General features: G+C 50.5%; 2 protein-coding genes across 11 annotated transcripts in view; both read right to left on the bottom strand.

Annotated features, from left to right (window-relative positions):
- Positions 1-2,934: 2,934 nt before the first annotated feature.
- Positions 2,935-9,013, bottom strand: USE1 (unconventional SNARE in the ER 1). Its single transcript, XM_054050245.1, has 8 exons — positions 8,860-9,013; positions 8,294-8,343; positions 7,474-7,552; positions 7,196-7,348; positions 6,950-6,968; positions 6,193-6,223; positions 5,238-5,400; positions 2,935-5,008 (listed from the first exon to the last, which is right to left on the bottom strand). Exons 1-8 carry the CDS (start codon positions 8,959-8,961, stop codon positions 4,826-4,828), a joined length of 780 nt encoding a protein of 259 aa, XP_053906220.1. The 5' UTR covers positions 8,962-9,013; the 3' UTR covers positions 2,935-4,825.
- An 892-nt stretch (positions 9,014-9,905) lies between these two features.
- The window catches only part of MYO9B (myosin IXB), a 42,808-nt gene continuing 39,406 nt past the window's right edge, over positions 9,906-13,307 (bottom strand). For 6 of the 10 annotated variants that reach the window (XM_054050222.1, XM_054050220.1, XM_054050219.1 and 3 more), the window contains 6 exons: positions 13,018-13,149; positions 12,589-12,712; positions 12,013-12,060; positions 11,381-11,520; positions 10,972-11,099; positions 9,906-10,822 (listed from right to left, as the gene is read on the bottom strand). In XM_054050222.1, coding sequence (XP_053906197.1) covers positions 10,383-10,822; positions 10,972-11,099; positions 11,381-11,520; positions 12,013-12,060; positions 12,589-12,712; positions 13,018-13,149 — 1,012 coding nt within the window. In that variant the 3' untranslated portion in view covers positions 9,906-10,382. Of the gene's footprint in view, positions 10,823-10,959; positions 11,100-11,380; positions 11,521-12,012; positions 12,061-12,588; positions 12,713-13,017; positions 13,150-13,307 lie in introns of all 10 variants that reach the window. The other 4 variants (XM_054050228.1, XM_054050229.1, XM_054050223.1 and 1 more) reach the window with 2 other exon arrangements.

Raw genomic sequence — 13,307 nt, 5'->3', positions numbered from 1 at the left:
TTTACAGAGGCGCGCGATGTCCGTGGGGCGGCTGCGCTCCAAGGAGAAGCCTTCACCCGCCGCTCAGCGTGGCCTTTTCCTAACAGCGAAGCGCAGCTGCCTGGGTGAGTGGCTGCCCCGGTGCTCTGCTCACTCCGTTTTTATTGTTTTTCCTAATGTATTTTCCTGCTCACGAGTTTCTCACCACGCACATCGCTCAGCCTTCCAGCCTTTGAAGAGGCAGAGGAGTCACTGCGAAGCCAACAATAGCTCCTTCTGCATCCCTGGCAGGATGTTGCTGTGGAGGTTACAGAGTGGACTTCTTGGTGACCAAAGCCCTAAAGCTGGGAATACAGGAGGGCCGACCTTGGAAAATTTATCTCATCCTGTTTGGATTCACACAGAACTATTTGCCAAACGTCTTAATATAAAATATTTCACGTCATGGATCAAGAAGGTTCCTTTCTTACCCTTCCTTCCGTCCACACCAAATCCCATAAGTGACGGCTCTCTTTGCGGTGGGAGAAAGCTCAGAGGATGAGGATGCGGTTGCTTTACGTGCTAAGGACAGCTGTCCCAGAGTTTTTACTGCTGAAACAGGAAACACTGTCAGATCCTTCTGGACAATTCTATTGTTACATTACGGAATGCAACCCTTGCCCAAGGTGGAAATGGCAGAGGGCATCTCTGCCGCATCGAGTTCAAAGGAGCTGGAGATGAGGGATGCGAAGGAAATCCCAGCTGTCCGTGGCTAGCTGCGGCACTGCCCCTTTTGGTCTTTTCTTGTCCAGTTTCTGGCTTTGTTCGGTTTGATTTGGGGATGTCAGATGCAACACCGGACTTACTTTCCATTTCCTGTCAGGACATTTTTGTCCCCTCGGGTCCTCGTTCCCTGCCACCTCCACCGTTCCCACCCAGCCTCTCCCAGTGCCCCCCACCAGCCCCAGGCCTGGTTTGCGGGCGCTGCTGGTGCTGCCGGGCTGGTCCCACCGGTCGGTAGCCGTGCACCCAACAGTGGCTTTGGCGGCAGCATCAGACACACAGCACATACGGGCATCGACGTGCGTCAGTTCTGATCCACACTCCCCACCCCAAACCCCCTTCTTTCTCTTCTTTTATTATGATTTCATGTTTTTGTTGATCCAGTCAATTTTGGCAGGACAGCCCAGCACGGGGGAGCTCAGCAAACCGTACCCATGCGCTGCTTTATCTCGTGTTTTGCGTTTTGGACAACACAGAACTTCCAGTCCCTGCTGCGATAACCAGTTTGTTTGGTAGCTGGGAGACGCCCTGGCTTTGTAAATGTTACGGATCAGGCATCTCTCATCCATTATGCACCAACTGCTGCTGCTCCTCGCTCCTGTCTCCGGTGAAGAGGCAGCACTCGTGCCAGAACGGTCAGGGTGGGGGGACGGGCGGCAGTGGCTGAGCTGAGGTGGGTCTAACGTCACCCGTGTTCGGTGGGAGCACAGGGAGAGGGCACACCAAGCTTCAGCAACGCCGCCGGTCAGGACGAGAGCTGCAGCCAGCCCTGGGCTGGGCTGTCGGACTGCGGGAATGGCACCAGCACTGCTGCAGACCGAGCAATCAGATTATTAATTTCTGCTCCTCTCTGCTGCACAGATGAAATGTTTTTCATGCCGGGAACTACTACTCAAAGCCTTTGATACCCAGGTTTCATTTCAGGTTTACAGCAGGCAGCGAGGATGGAGGTGGCAGGAATGGAATCCCACTCTGTTCACTGCATCGTTCCCACTCCTTTAAAGATCCCCGTTTTGGAGAATAACGGCCAGTTTGGAAAGCCACTCACAGCCCGCGCGCTCCGACACACAGCGGCTCTGCAAAGCCCAGGCAACACACGCCCGAGAGAAGCCGGTTACCCACCCACAGGAGCTGGTTTTCTGCTCCTGCTGTTCAGCCATCCTTGCTGACAGCCTACCGAGTAAAAAATCCTTCCCAAACATCAGATCTGGCTGTGATCGCAGACACGGCTCAAGCGTTAAGTATTATATTATAATATAAGGAGTCTCCGTCACCAAGGCTGTTTGCCAGAAAAGCTCAGACTGATCCATAGCCGCTATTGCTGCCAGGCTCGGAAACCGTGCGGTCACCAAGCTCGGAAGCGGCGCAGTCGCCGGCCTGACACGACCCACGTCCCCAAAGGATTGTGTATTATTTTTTACATGCTCTCTGGAAGTGGGGAGTCTGCCAAGAAGCCAACCGAGGCCCAGCCCTATGCCTGATAAACATCTCTCCAGCTGGATTTCCCAAGCTTTTGGGAAGGTTAAGCAATCCTCCCTTCACAATGTCTGCAACTCTCAGAGCTATCGCTACCTAGAACGTTATTCTGCAGAGAGTGGCACTTCGGAGCCCGGTGCGATGCGACGGAGCTGGGGGCTGGAGTCGCAGATTGTACGCTAGTCAGAAATCAAACCTGTCCCTCCACGACACGGCACAAAGCCCCAGGTGATCGTTTATTCTAAATATCACCTATCCTCAAAGCGGTTTGAATGAGGATAATTCCTAAATAAACTCAAGAAAAGCAAAGCCTGCAACTGCCAGCAAACAGCTGCCGCGTGCGGGGGCGACTGCTGACCACTGAAGCAACAAATCCGAGTGCCGGCCAGGGCCGGAGGTAACATTCTTCCACCGGGTCAGAGGTAACGGCAGCGCCGTGCGGCACTGGAGGCACTGTGCTCAACGGTCACGCGAGATAGCGCAGGAGGTGGTGGTAGTTACAGGATTCAGTCTCTGTTCTGGCAGTTGAGCCTTCAAAATAACAAACACCGGTGAGATGATAGCAGTGAAAAGTTAAAACAGCTCGTGGCTCTGAGCCGATTTCCTAGCAGGCTGCTCGGTATAGGGACTGCTGCTGGCGCGGAAGGGGGATATTTTCTTCCCACTTCGAGTAGTCCCCTTTCAGATCTTTCTAATTGGACTTCTAATTTATAAGTACCAAAAAATTATGGCCAACACATAGCTGATGGCCACATTCAGCTTCAAATTTGTCTGCAATGAGGCATCAAGGCTTTTGCAAGCTAGAAAAAGGATTTATTTCAAGTGATAAAGGGGGAAAGTATTAGAGACAATGAAGCATTAATGTTGTATCATTCCAGCATCTCACGCACAAGACCATCCCAGTGTTACATCCAACCTCTGCTCTAAGAGCGGAGCTCGGCGCCGAAACGCCTGCAGAGAGAGCAGTAAACAATCAGAATTAAAAAATAATTTGGTGACACAGCATTTGCTAATGAAGCGCAGTGAAACGTCAAACATCACAGCTGAGGGAAAACAACCGGGAAAAACAGAGGTGTCTATAAATGGTTTGCTACAACTGTAAATGTCTATAAAGCTCAAGCGAAGGAATAAGTTTGCTCAAACAGAATGAGTGTTTACATGGATGTGTGCTGGAAGAAAGAGCTGTGCTCCCGAGCACAACCCCCCACGTGATAAACCATGACTGCATGGCACACGGCACTGCGAACAGCCGGAAAAACGAACTGAAATACTTCGTGTACTGAGGACAGCGAACGTTTTTAACACAGCTGTTTTTGTAACGAACAAAGAACAACTCTGAAAGAGCAACGCATCTTCAGGACACGATCAAAGCAGCACTCGGACTCTCCCATGTGCTCAATCCTTATGACAAATGGTGCTGACCCACATTGCCCTGCCCAGGGCTGCAGAGCAGATCCCAGAGCTCCGAAAGCCCCTTGGGAGTCCAGAGAACCACAGGGATGGCAACAGTCAAACACTGTCCACACCTCAATGGCAGCACCTTCCAACCAAGATTCCAGCAACGACAGCGTGGATGATGCAGAAGGGTTTGCTTTTAGCTTATCCCAAACACTTAAAAACATCTCTTATGCTGTCACAAAAAAAACTGGTTTAACTGCAGGCTCCAAATAGTTCTAGCAGTAGTAGTGCTTTAAATTCATTCTCGTTTATCCCATCTCTGCTTTATTACAGTGACCTCCTCAGAATACGAGTCTGACACAAACACGCCCAACCGGAATCATTTGTCTCAAAAGGGAAAGGCTGGGGTTTTTTTATTATTTTTTCAGCTTCGTTTGCCCTCATCTTACAGCGAAAAAGTGTTTGTGCAGGTGAGGTCTGTGCCACACGGAGGGTACTGCACGTACAGCTCCACAGTGCCAGGGTCACCGTGTTTTGTTGATGCAACAACACTAACAGAACAGACAATGAGCAAGTGAGAACATTTGCACGTACAGAAAGGGAGGCAAACATCGCAGCAGGAGGCAACTCGAGCCCTTCTATACCAAGACTAAAGAGCAGAAGACTGCCAAATCCAGTCCCAAATACCCATCGGGGGAAAAGGTAAGCGCGAGAAAAGCTTTACCTGTCGATAGTCTGAACCTGAGCAACTCTGTGGCAGCATTCTCTCCTGCACCCTACAGCTATGTACGTAATAAGGGTGTAATTAAATATCCTGTTGGCAGCAGGGTCCCACCTCAGTACCGTAAAGCCGTGGAGACAGGAAAAACTCTAAGACTTCAACTGCTACTGATACTCATATTGAGTAAATGCCTTTTAGGGATCATAACGTGTGCCACAGCAGCATTAAACCCAGGACTGTATCTCTCCACTAATGAACTTCTTAGCAGCTCAGTGTAAATTGTCAACTTTATCCCAGTTCTCTCCTTCGTGGGAAACAATATAAAAGAAGGAACCAAATATCCATGTGTAGAAAGCCTGCCCGCAAAACCATCCACTGAACCTAGCAGCCCTTGTACAGACAGGATGGGTGGAGAGGAACGGATCGCTGATGACTGCCATACCAACTGGGCTTTCCAACAGCATTGGGGCACTTTGAGGAAAAGAAATGTCATTTGAGTTTGGGGAAGATTCTGATAAAGAGAATCATGCTGATGAATATAAAACAAACTACGATTAACATTATCCACAGGAGCCAATTGACCGATTTCTTCGCGTGCTGTTCAAGGCGGTCCGACTCATCCTTGAGCTTCTCAAAGTTCTGGTCCGCCATCCTGAGCGAGTGCGACAGCGTCTGGGGAGCAAAGAGAACACACAGGGTCGAACTCGGATTTAGGAGTTCTGAACCATCCCTTCCAACAGAGAAAAGGTTCGGTTGCACTACAGAAGCAGACAGGCATTGCTTCCAGGTCTCCCCACTCTCATCTCCCCTGGAACTGAGTTCCAGGCACAGTATTTAACACACTAGCATTTCAACCTTCTGAGCTGCGCAACTGAGAGTTCAGCACGTTAACGTGCGCTACCTGGTTATCTTGCTTTATCACGTTCTGCGCAGCCAGAGTGTTGTTTTTGAGACTGCGAGCCAAACTTAGCATCTCTTCAGCTAACTTCTCCTGCATGTCCTGGTGGTGCTGTAACACGGCATCCAGCTCGACTGCTGACTGCTTCTCATCAGACACAAGGCCTCTGCAAGAGCATGAGGAAAACAACTGGGGATTTGTGCTTCCTTGGGGGGTGATCTCCCAAGGTTCCCCCAGACTCCGCAACTCTGACAATAAGAACAGTTAAGTCATAGAATCATAGAAGAGTTTGGGTTGGAAGGGACCTTAAAGCCCATCCAGTTCAATGCCCCTGCCATGGGCAGGGACACCTCCCACTGGATCAGGGGCTCCAAGCCCCATCCAACCTGGTCTTGAACCCCTTCAGGGATGGGGCAGCCACAGCTTCCCTGGGCAACCTGTTCCAGGGCCTCCCCACTCTCATAGGGAAGAAATTCTTCTTTATGTCCAGTCTAAATCTGCCCCTCTCCAGTTTATCCCCACTGTCCCTCGTCCTGTCACCACAAGCCTTTGGGAACAGCCCCTCCTCAGCTTTCTTGCAGCCCCTTCAGGTACTGGAAGGTCACTCTCAGGTCCCCCCGCAGCCCTCTCTTCTCCAGGCTGAACAACCCCAACTCTCTCAGCCTGTCCTCATCTGGGAGGTTCTCCAGCCCTCGGATCATCTTTGTAGCCTCCTCTGGACCCGTTCCAACAGCTCCATCTCCTTCTTATGCTGAGGATTCCAGAACTGGACCCAATCCTCCAGCTGAGGTCTTACAAGAGAGGAGCAGAGGGGCAGAATTACCTCCCTAATCAACCGAAATCATTATATTTAGGTTTCTGCCAGCAGGCGCTTCACCCAGGTACGCCTGAGATTTAAAGGTCACTGGGAAAGCAATTTCCAATACACAGAGCATCAGAACGAGATATCCCGACTTACTTCCGTTTCCTGATGTTTAACTCTTCAGAATCTGAGGGAAAAAAAGAAGAGCATTAAAATTGCATTTTAGTATGTTATAAATTCCCACGCAATCACAGGCTGAAGGAACAAGTTCTCTGTACGAGATTTTCACATGCCCAAATCCTACTCATCCCTCTGCCCCAGGGAACAGGGGTTTCAAATGCCCACCTGCTTCCCACAGGGAAAAGACATCAAAGGTATGGTTGAGAGAACAAACAGATGAATCACATCCCTGGGGGCACGGTTTAAGCCCCTGTGTCTTGGTGTTCTCTTTCAGGACACGTTAGATTGGCCCGGCTCCAGCCACTGTACCAGTAGCTATGGAAACCACAAAGTAATTCCTACCCACTCCCTAATGGATAACGTGGCTGTGTATTTAAGAGGAACTGAACAACGCCTACTCCGAGCGCCTAAAATCACATGATTTGCTCAGAGCAGAAGAGAACAGGAGCAGCAATAAAGGTAAATTGTCCTTGCTAATTCTATAATTAGAATGTCGGGTTCTGTACGAAGTCTAGGTAAATAGGTTTCTGCAAGTCCCTGCTCCACGCCGATAACTGCACCGAGGCTTTCATCTGTTAGGGGTTCTGGGTTGTTTTAAATCTACTATCTTGAAAAGAAGTGAGGCACTACATTAAAAGCACGTTTTAATCATTCTCCAATACCTGACCTTCCTCCTTCCGTCCCCGTAAAACTCAGGTTAACTACAACTAGAGAAAACAACAATTAAACTCACCGTCGATAGCCAGGGGGTCCTGGGAGACAGAAAGAGAAACAAAACAGAATATTACAACGGGACAGCAATAACAAACGGCCCTCCGGGCCTGGCATAGTGCCCATTCCCAGATTTAAACTATCCAAACCAGAACAAGGTGACTCCCCGCCCAGGCTGGGACACGTCTGAAGGCAGAGCCACCCCCGGCAGATGAACGCAACAAGAGAATCTATAAAACAGTAAAGAATCAGCAGCACCAAAACATACCGTACCAAGCAGCTCGCTCCTCATCTTGCCTGTGCAGCGAGCCTTTGTCTGCAGATGAACTGTTTTAGTAGCAGGGGTTCTCTCTTTGGTTGTGGTAGGGGTACGTCCAGGGGCCAAGAACTGATTTGCCAGAGCCTTTTCAGTTGATGAAGACTGAGAGGAGAAAGAAGCATAAAAAAGTCGTGAATATCACATTCTGCAGTGTACGATCACCTGGATGCGTGAGACCAAGAGCAGAGAACAATTCAGTCTTTCCAAGCTGAACCAGCAGATCTTACCAATTTCTCAGCTTCTAGAAGTCCCTTTAGGAAATCCACTTTGCGTGAGTATTCATTCAGCAATTCTGGGGCAGGCTTGCTGTTGGTATTGAAAAATAACAATATCAAACCCAGAAGTTAGCAGTGTTTTCTGCTGTTCAGGCGACTCTCTAAATAAAAGAAAATAAAATACCTCCCTACCTCCAACAGTGAGTTCTATAAAGCAGCATCTTTTAACAGGAGCCAGAAAAGTCACCTTTTCCCAGCCCCGTGGCCGGGACAGCGTGCAGCAGGGGCACTGCTGACAGACGGGAAATGTCTGCGAGCACACGGAGCTGGTGGCTCCTCGCTGAGCTGTGCTGGAGCTGCTCTGTGAGCACCAAGTCTCCCCCAGTGACAGGGATTTCCTGAGGGCAGCGACCTTCCAAGTCTCTGAAAGGGCTCCAAGAAAGCTGAGGAGGGGCTGTTCCCAAAGGCTTGTGGTGACAGGATGAGGGGCAATGGGGATAAACTGGAGAGGGGCAGAGTTAGACTGGACAGAAGGAGGAATTTCTTCCCTGTGAGGGTGGGGAGGCCCTGGCCCAGGTTGCCCAGGGAAGCTGTGGCTGCCCCATCCCTGGAGGGGTTCCAGGCCAGGTTGGATGGGCTTTGGGCAGCCTGAGCCAGTGGGAGGTGTCCCTGCCCATGGCAGGGATTGAATTGGATGGGCTTTAAGATCCTTTCCAACCCAAACTCTTCTATGATTCCCAAGGTAGGAATCTCTCTGCCTGGGTGTTCTCTCTGCCTTATAGATAAGAGAATAAGGAATCCCCCAGCCATCCTGGCTCCCAGAGCGACTCACCCTGCCTGCTGCTTCAGCTCATGCAGCATGACTTCCAGCGCGGCCACATACTGCGGACGAAAAAGAATTTCAGCAAATCGGGGACAAATGTTCTGTCTGATCCACCAGAGGCTGTGCTGCCTCGGGGAGCCCTGCACGGGCCGGAGAGTTGGATGGGGAGGGATCTTGTGGGGTTCAGCAAAGGCAAAAGCAAAAGGTCCTGCAGTTTGGGAGAAACAACCCCACAGATGGAAAAAAGTTTTGCTGTGAGGGTGGGGAGGCCCTGGCCCAGGTTGCCCAGAGCAGTGGTGGCTGCCCCATCCCTGGAGGGGTTCCAGGCCAGGTTGGATGGGGCTTGGAGCCCCTGATCCAGTGGGAGGTGTCCCTGCCCATGGCAGGGGTGGGACTGGATGGGCTTTGAGGTCCCTTCCAACCCAAACCGTTCTGTGATTCTCAGCCACAGCACAAACCGCAGCCCGGGAAGCTGCACCGAGGCGCGAGGGCAAAGCTCTGCAGCTGGCGGACCGAGGGGAGCGGCTGCCAGGGAGCCCCGGGCCCCGCCCTACCCACCCACCCCCCCCGCTCACCTTCTCCAGCCGCCACTCCGCCGGGTCCCGCCGCTCCGCCGCCAGCGCCTCGCACCGGCTCAGCAGCCGCATCAGGTTCAGTTCCAGCCGCGTCGCCGCCATGGCGGGCGGGAAGCACCGCGCGGACACGTCCGGGCGGGGCCGCCATCTTGGGGCGGAGCTTGGGTACGACCGCCATCTTGAGGAGGGCGGGGAGGAGGCTCTGCCGCCATCTTGGGGGGACGCGGCCGCCATGTTGGGGCGGGACTGAGGGGGCGCGGCCGCCATCTTGGGGCGGGACTGAGGGGGCGCGGCCGCCATCTTGGGGCGGGACTGAGGGGGCGCGGCCGCCATCTTGGGGCGGGACTGAGGGGGCGCGGCCCTGAGGTTAAATGGCTGCCCCAGGGAGCAGCGCCCTCACTCGCATCTTCCTCTTCTCCTGCCCAAGCTCAGGGATAGGTCCTCTCTCTCCCGCTCTTTCCCCAAGGCTCTGCACTCCCTCTCCCTCCAAACCCCAGGGATCAGCCCGCCCCTCCCTCTCCTTCCCAAGCCCAGCGCTCCCCTCTGTGAGGAGACCTCAGAGCGACCTTCCAGTACGTGAAAGCTGAGGAGGGGCTGTTCCCAAAGGCTTGTGGTGACAGGACGAGGGGCAATGGGGATAAACTGGAGAGGGGCAGGTTTAGACTGGACATGAGGAGGAATTTCTTCCCTATGAGGGTGGGGAGGCCCTGGAACAGGTTGCCCAGGGAAGCTGTGGCTGCCCCATCCCTGGAGGGGTTCCAGGCCAGGTTGGATGGGGCTTGGAGCCCCTGATCCAGTGGGAGGTGTCCCTGCCCATGGCAGGGGGTGGAACTGGATGGGCTTTAAGGTCCCTTCCAACCCAAACAATTCTGTGCTGGATTTTGTGCCTCTCTCCCGAGCTCAGTGCTCTCTCCCCTCTTTCTCCAGAGCCCAACATTGCCTGTGGGATCACCTCTCACCTCACCGAGGAGCCCCAGCATGTTGGGAAGCACCAACAGAGGTGATGCCGTCCTTCGGAAGGAACCGTTCATCAGGCATAGACCGGGATAGACCAAGATGTGTATTTTTAAAAAGTGCACTGTATTAATAAACATTTTTATATATTTTGGTCTCAGTTAAGGCTATAACGACATTAACGGTTCTGTAAACGACACAGAAAGTTGTCATAACAATGTAAAAAACATAAGGCGACACACACTGATCCAAACTCACTGTTGGTCCCACGAGCCTGTCCTAAGGCAAAGGGAAAAGGCACGGCAGCAGAATTGGGGGACATCATTTATCCTGTACACTCAACCCATGTATTCTACTCAACATCAGTTCTATGTTCGGTTTTCTTTGCAGGGTTTTAATTTAAAGAGAAGAATATTTGCTTTAAGCAGCTCTGCTTAACCCTTTCAGCACTGTATGTTTCCAGGCTGCCTTCCCAGCCGCCACTTGGGACACGAACAAGCTCACAGCCTTCAAAGGGTTAAAGCCAAAGCTGCAGTCAACTTCAAAGAAGTCCAGACAGCTCAAGTATTTCACTTCTCCATACAGGGAATGTGAGAATAAGGGTCCGAAAACCTCCGTTTTACTTTTGCAGTTGGTTCATATTCATCCAGGAGTTCCTGAGCGTGGGCCACTGCAGACCCTTGTGCAATATACACAGAGTGGATTTTATCAGTTCGCCTTGCTGGCTGCTCCCTCCGTCTCACCGTTATCGGAGACTCTTTGTTAGCACAAATCCTGCCCTGGGATTCTATACATTTGAAAATCCCAGGAGGAAGTTTGATATTTGTGGTTGGCATCACTGGAGTACGGCGGGGCACTTTAGTCTTGGACAGAATCAAAGAGGATCTGTGTCTCAAAGACAGGGACACAGAGGAGGAATTTGAAGAGGTTTGCAAAAGAGAAGGCACTTCGCAGATGTCTTTGGCAGGCACGCTGGTGCTCTGAGCACGGCCGTGTGATCCCATCATCGCTTTAAAGAAATGAGATACTTAGACACTGAAAGCAGGCATGAAAACAGAACTTGATACAAGCAGCTGGGACCAGACACCATCTGGGCACTCAGCTGCCTGCAGCGAAAGATGTAGAATAAAAAAAAGCACACACTACCTTAATACTGACCTTCGGTTTCCACCCGTCCCGTCCTCTCCTCCAGCAGGCTCTCTGTGCTTGCTGAGGTCTCAGAGTCTACGTTTTCCTCATCAGAGCCTCGCTGATCGAGCTCAGGTAACCGGTAAGTTATGTCTTCCCTACACAAAACAGAGGTCAGAGCACCTTACAGACATCACTGCTATTGAGCAACTCTATACATCACAGCTTTCAGGTAAACCTTCCTGCACACAGTCATCAAATATTAATTCTCACGGTGTTTTCTCTTGGCTAGCCTTTTGCATCTTCCTTTTCCCCATTCATAAAGGGCTTTAAACCAGAGTTAACAAGATAATTTTGGACAAAAAGTTACCGATTTACTCCCTGCAGTACCTCCAACTGCATCACCTACAAAGAAAAGTTTTTCAGAGCTGTGACTCACTTTTCTTCTTTTATCGACTGTATACGATCAATGAGAATCTCCTTTTCCCGGTTATCGGCTTCAGAAACTTCCTCTTCTTCATGCAGTGAGTCCAGTTCTGAGTTGCCACTGTCATTTCCTTTGCCCTGTGAGCTTTTACTCTGCAAGACAAATTTATGTGTAACGCTTCTCGGTCATCAGAAGCCACACGCGTCTTGACTGGTTGCAAGGTGGAAGAGAAATGAGCGATGCAAACAGAGCTGGCGGAATTGATGAGGAGCTGTTAGTTAATCATACAAATGTTTCAAAGAGTAATAGACATTTTTCTCTATTCACCTGCTTTCTGGAGTTCTGTTGCCTTTTTTTTAAACGGTAGTTTGATTTGCCAGCCTCGGCTCAGTTTTAGTAGTCACTTATAAGTAATATTATTACATCCAAATTACACTCAGAATGGCTATAAAATACCAGTCATGACAGAACAGGTCAGCAGCCCTGCATGCAGGCTGGGGAGGAAAGGGCACCGATCCATGCAGTCTCGGTTGTTCCAGAGTGTTTTAAATCCAAGTTATAATACATGTAGTGAGTATTTTAGTCATGCAACAGCATAAAGTAGAAACCACACCGAACATGCACTCTGAACACAGTGTACATACCAGCACCCCCTCGTAAGGGGAAGAAAACCCCAGTTTGACAGGCCAGAGCTAGAGAGAGATGAAGACCAAATTCACTATATGCGGCTTCTGATCAGACAGTTTGGTTTAATCAGTACAACAAAACCAAAAGTACTGTTTAACCCTTACAATCCTATACTTTTCCAGGCTGTCTTCTCAGCTGCCACTTAGGAGAACATGAGCAAGCTCACAACCTTAATAGAATGCAGCATATTTTTGTCCACCATCCATCTCTGGAGTAAAGGAACTGCTTTGCCACGGAAGAGATTCTGCAATCTTAGTTCGACTGATCGAGTTACACAGGAACAGATTTTGACCAGGACAAGAGCAGATCCCCACCCCTGCACCCCTCACTCAAACTGAGACTCCAGGCAGCTGTGTATTTAGCTCTTACCTACAGCTCTGGGCAAGTCCAAATCCCTTTTCTTCTTATCTTCCAATCACCTTTGACTCAGTGGATGGGATGGACAGGATAAATAAGCAGCACACCCCTTCCCAAGAAACCAGTGGGTCGTTTTCTGCTGGATAGTGTTATTCTGCGGTTATTCCAACACTTACCGTGTTCTGCCGCAGCAATGAAAGTCGTCGAAAAGCGATGCTCTCCGCTGCTTCCAGATGATTTATTTCATCCATTTTTATCTTGTACTTCCTTATCTGTTCCTTTATGAGCATCTCCACACACCTGGACAAAAGAGCAAGAATTTATTCAGCAGCCTTACACTGTTAAAAGCTTTGGGGATAACTGCGGTGGGATGAGCTGCCTCTCTGGGCTTGGGGGCATTTGCCACACACACACACGGATGGGATGCAGTCAAGTGGCCCAAGGGGAGCCTTAGAGGGGGTTGCACGCATGGCAGGAGTTGCACAACTTGTAAACCTCAGTTTCTCAGCTTGATAAGAATAATTTGTTGTAACAAATGCAGGTAGTTGTACTGGCTCTCCGCCATATCTCAAGTTACTCCTTTGTAGCAGACTACTAAAACTTACATGGTTGTTTTTGAAACATCCTTCATGCTGGTTAAAGGGTCAGAGGTATCGGGACAACGCAAGAGGCATGGAGCAAAAACAATGGCCAAGGCATTGGGTGACATACGATTGACATCTTCGATCAAAGCCACTCTGAAATTCGATGTTCAGAACACAAAAAGATGGTTTAAGCAAACTTTTCTAGAGCATAAGCCATCTGATCAAGCTTTGCCAGAGTTCCCAAATAACCCGCGAGGAGGCCTCTAGGGCACCAACTACAGCAAGGAAGTTCTAACATTTCACACCTACTA

The sequence above is a fragment of the Cuculus canorus genome, chromosome 27 (genome assembly GCF_017976375.1).
Source record: "Cuculus canorus isolate bCucCan1 chromosome 27, bCucCan1.pri, whole genome shotgun sequence".
In the NCBI taxonomy this organism is placed as follows: Eukaryota; Metazoa; Chordata; class Aves; order Cuculiformes; family Cuculidae; genus Cuculus; species Cuculus canorus.
Note: the sequence above shows the minus strand (reverse complement) of the source record. Positions and strands in the feature narration are given on the sequence as shown.